The following is a 19,687-nucleotide window of genomic DNA, read 5'->3' on the forward strand; positions in this document are numbered from 1 at the left end:
TATAACAGTTTCAAATCTATACTTTCTGCATATGTCGTACCATAAAGGAGAGAAAAGAGAACTTCAATGATCGAAACAGAGAAACATTGCCAAGTGCCTACTCGTGTACAAGAAATAATAAAACAAAACAAAGATGCTGAGTAAGAACTAAAAACAGCAAATCGTGATATATGAATCGCGAGTGCATCTCACAAAGCTCCAAAACACCCCGCCACTTCCTCTTTTCTGAGACATGAGAAGAAAGTTATAGAAAATCCCTGATATTAACAACAGGCAAAACCTTTTAATAATCGACAATATCGAGTTAGAGCTCAGTTTATACGGTAGTCTCATGGGCTTTAGATTGTCAAGTGAGGTCTTCGGTGATCTAAAACTCTGAAAAGTGCCAATCTTGATAACAATGTACCTCAGATGTTGTTTCCTGCACTGGAAATAACTAAAGTATACTTTGATTTAAATCACCAGCGGATTAACATCGGTATTAAAAGTTTATTGTTGCCTTTTCAAATTTTAACATTTTTCAAATAATTTAAATATGTACATATATATTCGAGTTCCCAAGCTTTTTAAAGTGGACATTTAATAATTTAACCGTTTTTTAAAGTCATATGCGGACTGAGAATAATCAACTTTAATTGCAAAAAAAACAGTCCGCCAATATTACAATATCCAACTAATTCCATTATCAAATCCAACATGCAATTTTTGGAACACGTCTCTATATAAAGTGGCCACTGGATCAGAAAAAAAAAGAATTTTTTCAGATCATAATTTAAAAATGTGAAATTTTTTATGTAAACTATAATTGGGTCAATTTCAATCTTGTATTATTTCAAATTGAAAGTCTGAATAATTGGAAAATTCTCACTGTGTTCGGAGATTATCTAATTTTAAAAGCTTCAAATTTATACAACATTAAACATTGTATATGAAATTGTTTAATTAAAAACTGCAAAGACTTGAAATTTAGTTCCCCATTAGATTCCTTAATTTGTAGATTTTTGTTTCTTTAATTACTTCAAATTATAAATTGTTCAGTTTTGAAGCTTTTGAAGAAACGCGTAATTGTAGTAATTGCAATGTAAAATCGTTTAATTTTCAAGGCTTGAATTTGACAATTTAATTTGAAATGTTCATAATTAAAAAATTTACCATTTTGAATGTATATTATAAATGAGACCATTTCAATCATTCAATCTTGTACAATTTCAACTTGAAAGTTTTGATTGCCCTCCTAATTTTAAAGTTCAGTTTAATGATCTCGAATAAAATTGGGTAATTTTGATGGCTTTTGCTTCTGATTTTCTAATTTGGAGATGTCTAATTTTGAAAGCTTCGAATTTGTACAATATTTAACGTTGTGTTTGAAATTGTTTCATTTTCACATTTAGTTCCACACCAGGTTCTTTAATTTGGAGATTATTTTTTAATACTTCAAATTGTAAATGGTTTAGTTTTTATGCTTTTGAAACGTAGGAAAAGACCGTTAATTTTCTAGACCTGAGGCATATGGAAACTAGTCATTGCAATGTGAAATCGTTTAATTTTCAAGGAATGTATTTTACAATTTAATTTGAAATGTTCATAATTTAAAAATGTACAATGTTGAATGTATACTATAAATGAGACAATTTCAATCATTCAATCTTGTACAATTTCAACTTGAAAGTTTTAATTATTGAACCATTTTTAGTGCTACTCTTTCAGCCTGTAAAGTTTCGATTGTCCCAATTTTATAGTTCAGTTTAATGATCTCGAATAAAATTGGGTAATTTTGATGGCTTTGCTTCTGATTTTATAATTTGGAGATGTCTAATTTTGAAAGCTTCGAATTTGTACAATATTTCAAATTCAGATTTAAACTCTTCACATTTAGTTCCACATTAGATTCGTTAATTTGGAGATTCTTTCTTAAATACTTCATATTGCAAATTGTAAAATCTTTCCATTTTCAAGGCTTGAATTGGACAATTTTATTTGAAACGTTAATAATTTTAAAATGTACAACTTTAAATGTATACCATAAATGAGAAAATTTCAATCGTTCAATCTTGGACTATTTCAAATTCAGAGTCCTAATATTTGAACAATTTTCAGTGCTTCTCTTTCACTTTGACACATTTTTATTGTCCTGATTTTAAACTTTTTCAGTTTGATTTCACAAAGAATTACATAATTTGGATGATTTTTACTTCTAATTTTTTAATTTTGAAATTATATAATCTCGAACGCTTCGAATTTATACAATATTAAACGATGTATTTGAAATTTTTTATCTTAAACGCTTCAAATGTAGTTCCTTATTAGATTCGTTAATTTGGAGATTCATTTTTGAATACTTCATTTTGTAAATTGTAAAATCGTCTAATTTTCAAGGTATACTAGAAATGAGACAATTTTCATTGTTCAATCTTGTACAATTTCAAATTGAAAGTCTTAAGAGTTGAACAATTTTCAATGCTTAAAATATTAGTCATTGACTTTGAAATTGTTCGGGAATTTTTTTAGTCTTTAGTGGTCACTCCGTTATAGTTTTTAAACGATGTAATAGAGGACTTATATTTTTTCCATATGTTGATCCGTTTTGTGTGCTTGACATTCGAAAGCGGTAGTAGGTCTAATTAAGGAAAGCAAAATATATTAACTTAGTAAGCAATAAATAAATCTCGCGAATCGACTTTAGTTAATTGTATGATTAATACGTCGCCATAGAGGGTATACACTGCGTGAGAAAAATATTTTCAGTGTAATGACGTGAAACATACAAAGTTATGAAGACAAAGTGAAAAAGAAAAGAATGCGAAACGGTACTTTTTTAATGACGAAATCACAGAAGGTGTAAACTAATTCAATAGAAAACTCTTTTTAGTTCCGAAAATCCGTCGACCTGATTTAATCGCTGCACAGAGAAAAATATTCTTTAATAATAAATAAAATATTATTAAATGTTCTTTAAATTTCCAGGAAAATTAAACAAATTGTGATCAGTAGAGTATTTTTCTCCGTGTAGTAGCTGGTAGTGATGTAGCCAATAAATTGTTCCAACTATATTATATAGACATCTTGAAACTTTTTGCATATAAAACCACAATTTTATAACTATAAAAAGCAATAATAACAAATTATTAACATATGTGTGTTGGCGTGATCTAAATAACCAGAGTGATCTTAAACTTTACCACCTCGAGATTATTCAGCACCATCCAAAAGAAAGAGAAAATATTTTATTTTTATATATATAATGTCAGAACTTCTTTTGGCAATGCTGAAAATTGAAGGGCTACTTGCAAACCTTGTGTCTTTAGCGGGGAAGGTTGATAAAGTTGCCTTCCTTGTTGATGTTTTTTTTTTAACATAACTTTCTATCATCCTAACAATTTGATCCGTTTGTTATTTTGGATGATTTCTCCTTCTTCCTGCTTTCCTGTGAATTATGGGAATATCAATCTTCCCGAGGGAACCGAGAGAACCTCACCTAATGATTTCTTTCAGATCGAAAAGCGAAACCAGCGAACAGAGCGAGACGGTGCAAGAAGAGGCAGAATCTACGAGTTAATTGGCCACGTGTCCCTTCGTTTTTCCTCTTTTCTACCGCAATGGCAGACACCAACGACAGTAATTTATTAAATAGGAAGGAAAATAGATAATTAAATCACGAGCATATCTCGAAATAGAAATAAATCACTTTGTTGCACAGCGAAAGTCTGTATACATTCTAAAAAGGAATCATCACAGCGTTGTTTTTTGTTTATTTAATTCTGATATCCTTTCTAGTTTGGAAAAAAAGCAACGGTTGAATTTGTATGGAGTCAAATTCAGAATTCTGAAGATTCATAAGTCAAAATAGGCAATAACTTAACATTTTCACGGATCGTTCTATTTTCGTTTCATGTTTAACTTGGAGCTTTTCAATTTGATCCTTTGAAAATAAGGAATTTTTTTCCTTGCGACATATTTCATTATGCGAGTTAGATCAAAAATTAGGATTGAAAACTGTGATTCACCTTTTGAAAAATAGACTGAATCGGTATAATACGTCGTCGAATTTAGATGAAGCCAGTAACTTTACATTTGGAAATGTAAGATGTTTTAAATAAAGTTGTTGAGAAGATTTTTTAAATTCAGTACTGAAATGTTCGTGCATACCTCTTAGTTTTACAGATGTAAAAAAAAGTAATTAAACTGGAATAATTTTGACTATAACCAATGTATACGTAGGATGTGATACAAAAAAAAGAATTTTTGATTTTTTTAAATCACCCCTCATATTTTGTGAAAAAAAAATTTCAAAAAATGGAATAAATCGTTTTATTTCGAAAAGAAACGTAAATACCAGGGCTAAACATTTTATTTCGTAAATGCACCATTAAATTCTCATTGAAGTTAGTCCTTAAAACACCATAACTCAAAAATGGTTAAATTAAGTGTAGTATTTTGCATATTAGTAAAATAATGTTTAGCGAATTTAAGGGTGTATTTATTTATAAAAATATATTTTATATTTGTCTATGAATTGTTCATGCATTTCTGAATAAATTCTAGAAAGTATTTACGATTTTTTTTCGAAGTAAAACTATTTATGAAACTTTTAACGCTTTAGGGTTGTTCTCGGCCCCAAAATAACACAAAATGAATAGTGAGATCTTAAAAAATCAAAAAATCTTTTTTTTATCACCCTTACGTAGATTTTTAAGAAATCATTTTTTTACATTAAATAACTTTAAACACAAGCGTTGAAAAAAGAAATTCACAAGTTTTATAATTTCATTCTAAACTGCTTCGTTTTAAATTTGAAAATTTTTTATATTTAACATTTCCAACTTAAATCTACAAAATTATAATTTCATGTAGGTATGTAATATCAAGTGACATTTAAGTTGATTGAAAAGTGTAGAAATGCAGAAAAATTTCTGATGAAAAAGTAATTATTTCTATACTCTGTTCAACGAGAGAACGAAATTCCGAAAAGACGAATTTTCGTTCTCTGCTCGCAGCTTGTCAAAGAAAGGGATGGACCCCCGCTGGCAAGGGTTTAGTGGTGGCCCTAACGAAGATCAGAAGAAATTTCAGAGAGCACTTGGGTCAGTCTATTGGAAAAAATTGTGTTTCCCTTTAACAGCGATTGGCTGTACACTGAAGAAAAAAATTTGTCGACGCCTCCCTTAAGAAAAAAACTGCGCGGCCGATTTCGTTCTCTCGTTGAACCGGGTATATACCCTGCCGCGCAGTTTTTTTCTTAAGGGAGGCGTCGACAAATTTTTTTCTTCAGTGTACAGCCAATGATGATGTCAAAAATGATGTTAAATGTTAAATCAAAAAAATTATGTGTGGTTGTTTTTCCACACGTTTTTTAGTTCCAAGATGTAAATTTAAATTCGTTAAGCATTTGTCATTTGTTCTTCGTTCGAACTTGAATTCCCAAAATGTCAAAGCTCCAAGTTTTCTCAGTTTGTAATTAATCTTCGATTTTAAAGACCCATGCGGCCTTTTCAAAGTCAGGTTTGGCGAACAATCGGTGCTTTGAGTGTACTTTATGTGTACTCAGAGATTGCATCTGCTCATTTTTGTCTGGTTTTATATCCATCTTTTATCGTTAATCTCAATACAATGCAAGAGATATCAGCGAAAGTTGGATCAGCATTATTTATATCATCAAAACCGTCCAATGCCACACAACAATCCTAAAAAATTACCTTTTCAAAATAAGAAATCTAGATTTTCGAAACTCAAAAAAGACGATTTTCAAAAACTCAAACTAAATTCCATAAGCGGTTGGTACCCAGTTTTTAAATTTAAGTTAAACTTAAGCTTTATAGATGATTCGGCTAATTCAGTAACTTTACGCACAATTCACAAATGGCCGCAAGATCTGGATAATTATTCTTTACCTGTGTTGAGTGCAAAGAAGAATATCAAGGAAACTTCTACAGAACTTGACAATTTTCCCAGTTTCTTAAGAAGTAATGTAAATGAAGAAAGTGATTTCATAAAAAGCGAACCGAAACTGGAAACATCTAAGAAACGAACAGAAATTCGCAAATTGTATAAAAAAATTAATTCTACAGAACATGGTAGCCACCCAGAATTTCATGTAAACAATTTACAATCAGAAAATGAAGATGTTAAAAAATTAGTCATTAATAGATCCAGCTTACTAACGGAAAAATCTCCAACCTCTGTCAGAACCGGCACAACATTTAAAGTTAAGAGATCTGTCAAAAATGACTTTTTAACTAATAATAATGAACCTGAGAAAAAAAGTTTATTGAACCTAGATGGACCTAGTATTTTAGGAGATGTGGAACACAGTCTGGATCAAGATAATTCAGTACACATTCGTGTGAAAAGAGATAATCCAAATAAAACTAACGTCGTTCCAAGATTCAAATCTGGTTACCTCGAAAATCTCGCTGTCTCATTTCCAAAAAGTGAACACGAATTGGAAGAAGAAAGATTAGCTTCGAATAATGTTGAAGATGAAAGACTCATTAAATGTTCATCTAGCCACGAACATGAGGATAGTATTGATAACCTTAGTGCTATTAAATTAAATTCGCCTAAATTTAGGTACGAAGAGAATCTTGGATATCAGCAGGAAAACATGGATTCGGGTTTAGCTAACCAGATTCTGGATAACAGAAATGAAAGAAAAAATTATGCCAAGATGCATCCTGAATCTTTTTCAATAAGATATAAGTTATCACGTTCAGTTTCTCAAATTGCAACTGATTATCAGAAACAAAATCTACAGGATGCTTCCTGCGACTGTGCTAATGATAATCAAGATGATCCTCAAAAACCGTACCAACTAAAATTAAAGAACAACAAATCAGAAAAGTTCACAAAAAAGAAAAGAAACCCAAGAAGAAAAAATAGAAAGATTAAACTTGTAAAGATGCAGGAAAGTCTAGACCAGTTGGATAAGGCAAGTGAAGACAGGCTCCCTATTTCATAAAATATTTTGTGAAATCTAATTTGTAAATCTTTTCAACTGTTTCAAAATGTTTTATAACTTTTATTAAAGAGCAATAATTCTTCTCAATATTTACAAATGACAAATTATTTCAATCAAAATAATTCTAAATTAATTTTTGAACAACAGGTAGTTTGTGATATTCATGTGAAATTGAAGATATTCAATAATAAAGTATTCTAATTAAAATAATACTTGGAAAATAGGTAGTTTTTGATATTCAATAATAAAATATTTTAATTAAAATAATTCGAAATGAACTCTTGAACCGTTAATATATATTAAATATAATTTATTCCAATTAAAATAATTATAAGTTAATTCTTGACCAATAGGCAGTTGGCGATATTCAAGTGAAGTACAAGATATTCAGTAATAAAGTATCATAATTTAAAAAAATTATAAATATATTCTTGAAGAACATGTAGTTGATGATATTAAAGATATTTAATAGTAAAATATTCGAATTGAAATAATTTCTAAATTAATTTTTGATCAATAGGTATTTGGTGATATTCAAATTAAATTCAAGACATTCAATAATAAAAAATTTGAATTAAAATAATTTGAAATTAACTCTTGAACTGATAATAATGTTTTTCAATTAAAATAATTATAAATTTATTCTTGACAAATAGGTCGTTGGTGATATTCAATAATAAAAAATTCGAATTAACTGTTGCACAATAGGCATTTAGTGATATTCAAACGAAATTTAAGATATTGATTAGCAGAGTATTCCCACTAAAATAATTAAAGATGTTCAATAATAAGGTATACCAGTTAAAATAATTTAAAACTAATTCTTGGACAATAGGTAGTTGGTGATATTAAAGATATTCAATAATAATGTATTGCAATTAAAATAATTCTAAATTACCTCTGGAAGAATAAGTACTCGTAATATTCAAGATGTTCAATAATAATATAATCCAATGAAAATAATTATACATTAATTCTTTAATAATAGGTTGTTGGTGATTTTCAAATATAATACAAAGCAGAAAAAAGGGATTTAACTTATGGTTGGTCAGAAATCGAAATTGCAAAAAGGGACATTCCGAACGCAATAAAATGAGAATCAATAAATTTGGGGAAAAGCAGATTAATTGATGTTCATCGTAGTAAACGGAATTCTCAGAATCATAGAAAATCTTTAGCTTCACCTAAGGACACAAACAAATCGTGAAATAAGATCCAGAAATCTGTAGCTTCAAATGAACGATTTAGAAGAAACTAAAACGAAGATGAACAATTTATTCGAGCAGTAGATCAGAACCAGGAGTTGAAGTATTTTGAAAACATTCGTGAATCTGAAACAGTAAATCGAAACGGTGTTTTTAAATCAAAAATCGACCGAGAACGTAAAGCTTTAACGCAGGGTGCTCTGAAATCCGTTTAAGAAATTAAGAGTCTCATCGACAAACTAGCAGTAAAGGTATTTTTTATGTCTTCAATTTCAAATTATTCATATTTGAAGAATTTACATGTGAACTGAGCCTTTCATTTCTTTCGAAGGTAATCGATCTTGAAAATATCGTTGGCATCAACCTTCACAGGAAGTGAGACAGATGGACAGATTGGAGCGGTTGTAGCGTCACATGTGGAAAAGGGAGGCAAATTAGGTGGAGGCATTGTAATGAAAGTGAATTTATTTTTTGACTGGGAATTTTACAAATTTGTTAGAAAAAATCTGTCTCACTTTGATTTCAATCTTTTTTTTTTTAATTAAACCGTCTTCTTTTCAATTATGACATCATTCAGTTAAGAATGCGTAATTCGAAAATCTTCTAATTGGAAAATTTTTCATTTTAGATTTTTAATTTTTAAACGTACATTTTAATTTAAAGAATTTTCAAATGCAGTTTTAGAGACATAAACAATTGAAAATTGGAAGCGTTTAAAAACGAATATTTTTTATGAAAAATATTTTTAGTTGTGAATATAAATTAATGATTTTTAAAATTTCATTGCACCTTAAAATTTGAAAAGTGAAAAATAATTGATTTTAGAAGACGATTCGGAATCAGTTCACAATTTTAGAATTTCCAGATTTTAACTTTAAAAATTAAATGGTTTAAATTGGAGTCTTATTAGTTAAACTACTTCAAGCGCCCGTTCGAAACTTTATAAATTAGTTTAGATTTTAATATAACTTCTATACAATATATTAATAATTAAAAGGCTTTTATTACATTTAAAATATTATTTTAGTCTAAAAAAATTCGGTTTTTAAACCATTCTATTTAAAAATTATTAATTAAGAAAAAGAACGATTGCTTAATATTTAGAAATATCTGTTTATTTAAAATAAGTAATTATAAATTAAATATTCAAAACTAAAAAAAAATCCGAAAATTAAACTTTACTTTCTTGTTCTTTTTATTGTTTTGTTGAATACATAACAAGTGACCGCCTATTTTTCTTAGAAAAAAATTCGAGAAAGCTGAAGAAATATTTAGAAGTTTCAAAAAAATTTTTAAGTGATTTAAAATTATTTCACGAATTTCTAACAAAAAACTGAAAAGCTTTTTAAGAATTTTTAAATGCTTCAGAAGAATAAAAAAAAACATTTCATAGGAAAATTGAAAGTACATTTTAATTTTGAAAAATGAATCTTAAGAGAATATTTTTAAATATTTAGTAAGATTACAAAATTATGAAAAGTGAATGTGGAAGATTTTACGAAAATTTCTTATATTATTTCAAGGTTTAGAAATAAAATTTTGAAGGATTTTGAGGATTGTTAAATTACTTAAAATAAAACCCATGTAACTTTTTATTTAAGAACTTTTAAGCTATAGCATTGAAAATGATAACGTGGACTCATATTTTTGGAACTGCATCTTTAAACTGTATAATTGATAAAAGTTAACAAAAATCTCATTTGGCAGTTTAGCTGCATTTAATTTAAAATAGTTCGGTTGAAAAATGTTAGTAGCTTCCATTTTATACGTTTAAACTGTTGAGCATTTGAATACAAAATTACTACATTCAAAAATTTTACTTCAGTTATAAAACCTCCAAAAACAAGATTTTAAATTTGTGTGCTTTAATTTGCAGTTCAGATTTTATCAGATATTCCAAATAAATTATTATGATTGAATATAATTTACATTAAAACTCTATTCAGTATGTAAATTTACTAAAAAAAAAAAAATGCCGTGACAAATATTTGCGACCCGGGTATGTCTGGGATTTTTTTTTTTTAATTAAAACGGCCACCCTAAAAAAATAACATGGGAGATAAAAAAATTATTCTAAACTTTTCCAAATTTGAAATAAAATTCAGATAATAAATTATTACGTCAAGTTATCGTATAATAAAAATTGTCAGAGATCAGAGCGAAAAAGGAACTCAAAGAATGGGAAATAGGGTAATTTTTCACAAAAAGAGAAGAAAGATAAAGCATTAATTTCTACATGTAGAAAAGAAGAAGCAATTTTTAATAATCAATTTTGTATTTTAAAGTAATGTGAAATGATTTTTTAATTACTTCTGATATTGAAGATTTTTTTGATAAATTTGATATAGTTACAAGATCATCAGAATTGGATTTTTTCTTAATTCTCATAAATTCCCACGTGAGAGTCCATTGGATGACTATTGATCTGCCAAAAAACAGTTTTCGAAAAAATGGACTTTTCCAAAATGTTCGTGTTATGCATTAAAATGTTTATTTATTAAATTCAACAGTTGGAAATTGAAGGAAATTCAACTGTTGAAAACGTTAGAAAATTGATAATAGAATTTTCAACAGTTTAAAATATAATTGTTACAAAAAAAGGAAATAAAAGATTGAACTTAATAAATAAACATTTCAATCCGAAACACAATTCCGATAAAAGTTGATTTTTTCAAAAACAGGTCGCCATTGCCAAATAATGTGGCAAATTATTAGTAATCCAATGGATTCTTAGAACGAATCACGAGATTAAAACATAACATTTAGCTTGACATTTACTATGTAGTTTAAAGCAAAGTCCCTTTGGTAAATTTTAAACAAATGCAAATTAAAATGTTATGAAATCAAAATTGAGACTGTTTTCCAGGGAATTTGGTAAAAAATAGGACAAAAAGGGAAAATTTGAAAAATAGGGGAAACTAAGGAAAATAGGGGAGACTGATCACTAACATAAAAATTATGTCTGTTAAATTGGGCCAGTCTGTTGTATAGAAAAAAATTATACTAAAATTTAAAAATTATTATTCTTGATAGAGAACACAATTTCTAAGCGACGAAGCTTAGTACGGATTTTTTTTAGTTTAAGGATCTGAAAATAAGAATATGTTTACTTAATGAAAGCTATTAGAAATTATAGCGACACTGAAATTCGGAGATTTTCTAAAGTAAGTTTCGACATTTTTTTACTTGAACATTTTTCATAAATAGGTTTTTTAATTAGTATGGACGATGTAGTATAATCGCACAGTATTTAGAGGTTGTACAAAACCATTTTTTTTTTAATTACAAAAGTTTTAGCGATCTTCTGTAAAAAATGGTTAATGAAGCAAATTTATCAGTAGGAATAAATTAGTTCGGAAAAATATAACTGAAGGATTTAATAATCGAAATACTTTAAACTATTTTACATTCCTAATATTGATTGACTTATTTTTTCTTTGAAAATATTAAAAACTAATAATATATTCGGCATGTACAGAATTTACAACACTATTTCCCGTTGTATGACATTGAATTAAAAAGTTCTATAAATATTAGATCTGATATAATTTTTTAATTTTTACAGTCGCAACAATCTTCTACATTGACATAGGCATATCTGAAAATTAATGATTACATTTCAAGGAGATCAATCACAAAAAGAGTGGTTCACAATGAACAAACAAGTAATGTAACAAATCGCTTGAAGTTTATTTTTCTTTCGTTTATACATAAGATATCTTCCATCCAAATGCGTAAATATTCACAGGTGCTAAAAAAATGCTTCACGTCTGATCGCAAAACGACTGACGCTCGGATCTCGCAACAAGACGCGATTCTTATTTTGTAACTGATAAAACTTGGACGCAGTTTGCAATTCCATTATCCATTTGATTTTATTTAGGCTCCGGTAGGTTTGACAGAACGCTGGATTAAGGAGCGAGCCGCTTGTTAAGGTCTAACTTCAAAACTCTGACTTAAACGTATCTCTGGAATCAAGAGTTATTGATCCTGAAGGGACCAACGGATTCCATGGGCTTGCCGCCACCGCCTCCTCCTCCTCTCTGATGCACGCAGAAATCAATACTTGCTTAAAAAATTAACAAAATGCACGAAGCTGACAATTCTTTCTCTGTCGACAACTTAAAATCAAAACGATCACAAAGGATTCGCGTAGGCATTCATAACACGCAGTTACAACATTCTGGCATTCACACTGTCTTTTGACAATCGGCTCTTTCACGGTTTCTTATTAAAAAGGCTCGAGAACCCGAAATTTATTCTCTAAAGTCGTCGACAGCATTTTATCAAAGTCACTTGTCAACCCTCGTTGGTAGCGTAAATGTGTAGAAAAAAAACTTGAGCTTCCGTTACAAATGCATTGGGGACAAGATTCCCCGCTAGCCTACTTTTTTTTCTCTCTTTTTCACGACGCTTGTTCTACCTTTTACTCTTCAGGAAGTTCCTGGGTTGATTAAGGGTCCGTTAGTGACATTCCAGAAGACGAGATCAACTTATGTTAGAAAGCGTCTAAGAGAAAAGTATGACAATCGCCTGGCTCGATGATTTCACGTCCCCCAGCTAGTACTCGCACGTCGCGATCAGGGTCGCAGTGCAATTTTTTCAACTTCTTAACGATCGTTTCCATGAGTTCGGCCTCGAACCATTCTGTTAACAAAATTAAAAATTACTTCAGAAACAAATTTCAATATTTGAAGGAAAGGCGAGGGGTAGATAAATTCTGCAACCTGGCTAGGGCGTTCTTTGTGAAATCCTTCAAAATGGTAAATCTTCTTCAATGTCTGTCAATTCTTTGAAATCTTTTGGGACATTTTTTATAATCTTCCTTAAATAATGGGAAATAAGTGACAAACATTTTGAAATCTTCACGAAATCTTAAACATTTTTGTGAATTATTTGAAATGAATGTAAAACCTTTTGAAAATTCTTGAAATTTTTGTGAAATCTTTCTGAAACCTACCAAATCTTTGTAAAATCATTTGAAATATCTGAAATCTTAATATCTGGTGTACATTTAAAAGTTGACTGGACAACCCTTTGATTAAAGATAATCTGTATTCTGAAAGTTGCAACTGAAAAGTAACATGTTACTCCTACTTTACATTCAAGGACAGAATTTTAAAAAGGACCACGTTTTGATTTAAAAATTACTGGAGCGTGAAAAGACATGATAAACCTTCACAGGCCTAACATTACGCTTCGCTACGTGCTCTTTATTCACGCTATTTAATTTCAAACAATAAGTTATTATTAAAGTTTCCCTTGTACTTTTAATAACATTAGGTAAAACAACAACTTGTGTACAGTTACAATGCCATTCTCAGAGTTTTTTTATCTCATAAGTTCCCTACCGAGACTCCATTAAATGACTATTAATTTTTTTTGTTAACATTGTTTGCCAGTAGCGATGAGTTTTCGAGAAAAAAAACGACTTTGTTCTAAATTTTTGTTTTATGGGTGCAAATCATTATTTATGAAATTCTCATACTGAATTCAACAGTTGGAAATTGACGAAAATTCAACTGTTGAAAACATAATTATCAATTTTCTTCAATTTTCAACAGTTAATAATTCCATTTCCAATTATCTTGTATCTTCAACCATTGAAAATTTAACTTGTAATTTTCAACAGTTGAAAATTAAATTTCAACCTTTAAAAATTCAATTGTTGAAAGTCAAAGAAAATTAAAAGTTAAATTTAATAAATATAAATTGCAATAATATGACAAAAATTCGTTAAGTTATTTTTTTTGAAACGGGTAACCATTGGCAAATAGTATTTGGCTAGGTAGGCCGTTGGAAATCCATTTACGGCTGTATAAAAAAGTCCGACAAAAATATTTTCGTATTTACTAAAAAAATACCATAATTAATCATTAAACCGTGATACTTCTACGCCCAAAATATTTTTTTCTTTCTTAAGATTGTTACGTAAGGTGAAAACGTGAAGTTTATATTTGAAAAACTTATTATCAATTTTCTTCCATTTTCAGCGGTTAATAAGTAAAGGCAAATAAGTTGGAAATCCATTTACGGCTGTATAAAAAAGTACAACAAAACATAAAATGTTTTAAACAATTTTTATGTTCGAAATCGTTCACATAATCAAAAATATTTTATTTACTAAAAAAATACCATAATTAATAATTAAATCGTGATACTTCTTTGCCCAAAGTATTATTTTATTTTGCTTAAGAAATTTATTTGAATCCTAAATAGTTTAGCTTAGAAATCGGTCAAGTCAACTTTATCAAAATTGTTATACATAAGATTTAAAAATAACATTTGAGACGTGAAATTTTTATTTACATTTGCTCGTTGAAAGGCTTGTGGAATTTTCAGGGCTAACTTTACAGAAAATTCTGAAAAATCATTGGTAAGTTGGCATTGATAAGTTCAGTAAATTTTAAACAAATGCAAGTTGAAATTTTAAAATTCAATCTCGAGACTACTTTCCGATCTGAAATTTTCCGCTTAATTCAAATATTGTAATCAATCTCAAATGTAGTCTAATTAAAGAGAAGCGGAGAAAAAGGGGAATTTTTTCGATTGTGATCATCCCTGTACTGTTTTACAAGGACAAATAAATAAAATTTAGTAATTAAAAAATGACTTACGTGACACGGGAATGATATCCGTTGACAAACACCTGGCGACCGCCAATCTGACATTCGGTACTTTATCTTCCGACAGTCTCAGAAGACACGGCATCATTTCCTTGCCAAAAACGTCCCTATCAATTGCCGTATCTCTGACTAATTGTGAACAAACGAGAGCGTAAGTTTGCCTACATGTCCATTTGTTGAGTGATAATAAATCTCGAAGTTCCTGAATTAAAGCTGTCACCAGAGCCTTCTCGTCTCTCAAATACGTTGTAATGACCGTTATCTGCAATAATAATTATATTGTACGCTTTCAAATACGCCTCTAAAAAATATTCAAAATGAAAAACTGTTTGAATTAGTGATTAAACTGACCAATGAAACAGCAATTTGCCTGACAGCGGCAACTTTGTCCTGCAGTAGCTGTAAAGCCAGCGGGGCGATATGTTCAGAAACGTCCTCAGGTTTGTAAAGAACAACAAGTTTCACGAGCTGTCCAGCGAATTCCTCTCGGAATCTCCAATTCCACTCATTGTCCGTGACAACAAAGTCGGACAACTTGGGCAGATATTGCTGACGATCGGCTGGCCTCAGGACTCTCAAGAATGTATTAAGATGTTTAAGCGCTCCTATTCGAACCTCATCGAGATCTTTGATAAATCCATCATAGATCGGCACGAGGTCGCTGCCCGAGAGTTCTTCGCCTAAAATTAGGGCGATTTCGTGAATACTCGAGGCAAGAGTGCACCGAACTTTCCACTGTACGGCGCTAGCCAGAGCTTGATAGGCGTTCTTGAGTTGATGCCAGTTCTTCCTGCCGAGAGTCATCACAACCGCAGGAAAGTAGAAGGCACATTGATGGTGGATTTCCGTTCCGATGTCAGTCAGTGGCGAGGGGTCGACCATCGACACAAAGTAGTCAATCAGGAATTGGGGTACGATTTCGCCCGCGCTCTCTTCGCTGGACACTCTGATAGGAGGAGTATTATATTCTTCAAAATCTCGACTAAGATTTGAAACATCGACAGTGTCATTCAATGATTCGGACTTTGGCCGCGCATCACAAGTTTTGTTGGACGCACTGGTAGGCGGAGTATTATATTCTCCTGTTTCAACATCTCGACTAAGATTTGAAACATCGCAAGCGTCATTCAAAGATTCTGACTTTGGCTGCACATCACAGGTTTTATTGTCACATTCCGAATTGTCTGCCTTGTCCCCGGATTCGTGCATAGGTTCTTCTTCAAAATCTTGATGCGACTTTTTAGTCGATTCTGTTTCGACTTGCTCGATGTTTGAGATTTCCACATTTTCAGCAGTTTCCCTAATTAAATTACTGATTTTGGGCGGCTTAATAGGAGTAGTGTATAATCCTATTACAAAATTACTATAAAGCTTTGAAACGTCAGATTCTAAGTTCTCCTCTCGGATTGCGCCATCCGATTGCTCTGCCTTTGGCTTTTCTAAACTTGAACTCGTGGTGGACGGTTTTCTATTGCTGACGACATTGTCGGCGACAGATTGCGGGGGCGATTCAGTCTGTTGCTGCCAAGAACCTCCGGGCAACACTTGAGCCGTTTTCTCACTCAGCGCTTCACTGAAAACGTCATCGAAGACTTCTTCAAAACCCTCTCCACCAACATCTTCACTAGATGTTTTATCGCAAGGCTGAACCAATTCCAAATCTAACGGCATTTCCGGAGGAATGTAGTAATACTGGAAGGGGTTGAATTTGTTTACATCATCTCCGGATGCCTCACCCGAACCGTCTGTTTGTTCTTCGCTCTAAAAAGAAAATGTTTAATTTCCGTATATTTTCCTACAATTTACAAACCTAAAATTTACAAAGGACGGATTGAACCTGATTTTTAAATGTAAATATAAGAGAGCAAAATGGTATACCTCAGCGATTTCACCTAGCCAGTTGGATATTGGAAAGTACATAGAATCATTCTTCTTCTTTCCATTTGATGGCACTTTTCCTTTATTCGAAACATACATATCAATCCCCAAAACTCCAATTTCCCGCTCGAGTGGCGTTGCGAATATGTCGTTTGGTCCCACTACCGACTCGTTTTTCGTGGAAGGTACTCTAGAAAGATAATATAAAACTAATAGAATCGCGATTCATAACTCAAGGAAAACAACTTCAAATTGGATAAGAGCATACAATACGTACATGTTTTGTCGGAGTGTAGAACCTTGACTATGAGACATCACAAAATCTCCAAACTGATTGTATCTCAGGCCAGAGAACTGCCTTGCGAAAATCGATATAAAGGGTCCTAGAATTTGGTAAGCAGATGTCCGCACCCATTTCGACTCATCGTTCAACTGAGTCGCTAGTAGTTTTGAAAGCACCAAACGATATTCGTGTATGGTAACGCAGGAAGCAACGGATAACATGACATCCACGCAGGCTTTTCTCACACCCCAAATTTCATCCATGCACAAATTGATATATTTAGGTAGCTGTAAACAAAATCTCAGTTTAGAATACAAAGTTCTTTAGTCTGGATGGCAACTTCATATATCCGATTCAAGTAACAATTCTGAAGTTCAAAACTAAATATTTAAAAGAGATTTTAATTCAAAGGTTTGAATATTGTAAAAATTTAAATTGTGGGCCTTGTAAGCTATTTTGCTGATCATATTGAATAGAGACATCGATATAACAAATTTAAGATGAAAGCCTTTTGAAAGCTTGAATTTCAACTTTAGGGTATAATAGATTAAAATGGAAGCTTTGCAAATTTCTGGAGTAACGAAGAACTATCGAAGACTATAAAAATGAAAGCATTTTGAGAGTTTTAACGATTTCGTAATGTATTGTTAAATTTGGAACTTTTTCAATTTTCAATTATAAATAAAGTTTCCATTTGAAATAATTCGATTTTAAACGTATCAACAATTTTAAAAATATTCAAGTGCGAAAACTTTCGAATTTAAAAGAAATTTGACCAATTCCATTTCAAATAAGAAATGTTTCCATCTTAGGGTGTCAGTAATATATGGTATTTAGATATATAAATTTATGGTGAAAATAAAGGAACGCTTATTTTAGTTTAATCACAATTTTTAGATTTATTACAACCATTCGAAGATTAACCGCGAATCCTCAAAAATTGACAGAAACTTTTTTATTTTGTATACAAAATGGGAATACTTTCTCTTTTTTAGTTTTGTATTGGTAGGTCACAGTTTCTTTAACAATTTTTATCCCACATAAAACTGCTAGGATGCCTTTTTAATTAGTAGAAACATTGTAAACAATATTAAAAAAAAATAACAAGATGGGATTTTCCTGAAAATAATTTGGTGAGCTTTTAAAAATTTGATGGAAAAATAAAAAAGATTATCTGGAAAGCCTCACCTTTTTCATTTTTTTTTTATATTTTGTTCAGTATTTCTGCTTATATGAGAAAGCCAGTTTTATATGGGCTATCCCATTTTTGAGTCAGGGTAATCTTTTTTCTTAAAATTAAATTTTTTATTTTTCAACGAAAACGATGCAAAACGTCAAAACAAGCAAGAAATAATTTTCGTACAACTTTTCGATGAGGTTGTAAACTTAAAAAAAACTAACAAAACTAAGAGGTATGTAATATATTTTGTAAGCTATTAAAAAATATAAAAACGTAAGTGGGATTTTTAAGAAAATGCACTTTCAAGAATATTAGAAAAACGGTCGCCATTTTGTAATTTTATAATTAAAATTTTTGTTGGGAACATTTATAAGCGTAAAAATTCCCACGTCCAACAAAAAAAAATCCAAATAACTAGGATCGTGAAAAATGTGCCCATTCTTAAGAATTCGCAAGTAATATTCGAATTATTGGAAAAAATATAAGTAATAGAATTAACTGCGAAATACGGGTTCCATTATTTTCACCACAGAATTATATATTTAAATAACAAATCATGCCGACACCATGACCTAGGCTTATCTTGAAATTTTGCCTGATTTGAAATTGAATTAGTAATTATACAATTTTGGGATTTTCAATCGATTTTTTTCTGTATCTAATTCTTCAATCTTGAATATTTTTAAATTTGTCTTCAAAATATTTAAGATTTTCTTAAATTCGAGGATTTAAAAATTGAAGGAATAAATTTAAAATTTACCATATCAAGGCTAAAGAGGGGCATATTTGAAATTTTTAAAATGCTTTAAAGTTTTCAATTTAAAACTTAAATCGTATTTCAAGTAACATTAAATTAAAAATAATTCAACATATTTTTCTTGTATAAGAAAATTGAAGTTTATTTCGCCATTCTCTTGTTCCAGTAAACATCCTTAAGTTTCTTCAATATAAGGTGCTTAATTTCTCCAATAAAATATGATTTATACTTACTAATTTTTTATAAACCACTGTTTTCGTGATGGCCGCACATATTTCGCCTAAGTAAGAGGCGCAAACCTTCCTGACGAAGAATTTGTCATCCTCGCAGAGAACCAGATATCTGTCCAGTAAAACCCTCTCTAAGAGTTCACTTCCCATATATGGCCCCAGTTTGCTTATAAGCTGCAGAACGAAAAAAAAATTTTATAAAATATTCCAATGAAAATTAACTTTCTTAAGAGTAAAAGTTCAAAAAGTACAAGTTTGAGACGAAAAATGTTTTTTAAAGAAAAGTAGATACATTAAAATAATTTAATATCAACGCCAAATATTTTCTTAATAAGAGTATCGAAGAAAAAAAGAAGATTGAAATTGAAGAAAATAGTATTGTCCATGCAGAAGATTTTTATCGTACCGTTCCGCTCATCAAAGCTGGCTGTGATATGAGTCGAGATACCACATCACAGCCACTCTGACGGGTGGAACAATCGATCTTGCCTTTGTACAGTCCAAGTGTCATAAACCATCCATACAGTCGAGGGAAATATTTTTCTGAAAATAGATTTTCAAAAAACCGAAAAA

At 30.4% G+C, this 19,687-nt stretch overlaps 2 protein-coding genes across 5 annotated transcripts in view; one reads left to right on the plus strand and one right to left on the minus strand.

The window, feature by feature from the left end:
* The first annotated feature begins 5,351 nt into the window (after positions 1 to 5,351).
* On the plus strand, positions 5,352 to 8,655 carry LOC117177514. Its single transcript, XM_033368269.1, has 3 exons — positions 5,352 to 6,925; positions 7,944 to 8,411; positions 8,492 to 8,655. The coding sequence occupies exons 1-2, from the start codon at positions 5,534 to 5,536 to the stop codon at positions 7,965 to 7,967; spliced, it is 1,416 nt and encodes a 471-aa protein (XP_033224160.1). The 5' UTR covers positions 5,352 to 5,533; the 3' UTR covers positions 7,968 to 8,411; positions 8,492 to 8,655.
* A 3,173-nt stretch (positions 8,656 to 11,828) lies between these two features.
* LOC117177542 (serine/threonine-protein phosphatase 4 regulatory subunit 1-like) overlaps positions 11,829 to 19,687 on the minus strand; it is a 414,898-nt gene continuing 407,039 nt past the window's right edge. For all 4 annotated transcript variants that reach the window (XM_033368334.1, XM_033368333.1, XM_033368332.1 and 1 more), the window contains 6 exons: positions 19,118 to 19,288; positions 16,942 to 17,234; positions 16,665 to 16,854; positions 15,138 to 16,547; positions 14,778 to 15,048; positions 11,829 to 12,807 (listed from right to left, as the gene is read on the minus strand). In XM_033368334.1, coding sequence (XP_033224225.1) covers positions 12,659 to 12,807; positions 14,778 to 15,048; positions 15,138 to 16,547; positions 16,665 to 16,854; positions 16,942 to 17,234; positions 19,118 to 19,288 — 2,484 coding nt within the window. In that variant the 3' untranslated portion in view covers positions 11,829 to 12,658. The remainder of the gene's footprint in view (positions 12,808 to 14,777; positions 15,049 to 15,137; positions 16,548 to 16,664; positions 16,855 to 16,941; positions 17,235 to 19,117; positions 19,289 to 19,687) is intronic.

This window comes from Belonocnema kinseyi, chromosome 7, assembly GCF_010883055.1.
Source record: "Belonocnema kinseyi isolate 2016_QV_RU_SX_M_011 chromosome 7, B_treatae_v1, whole genome shotgun sequence".
Taxonomy (NCBI): domain Eukaryota; kingdom Metazoa; phylum Arthropoda; class Insecta; order Hymenoptera; family Cynipidae; genus Belonocnema; species Belonocnema kinseyi.

Coding starts and splice junctions, on each gene's coding strand:
- LOC117177514 (XM_033368269.1), top strand. CDS start 5,534: ATGTGTACTCAGAGATTGCATCTGCTCATTTTTGTCTGGTTTTATATC. Junction 6,926..7,943: donor GTCTAGACCAGTTGGATAAG/GCAAGTGAAGAC, acceptor CTTTAATAATAG/GTTGTTGGTGATTTTCAAAT.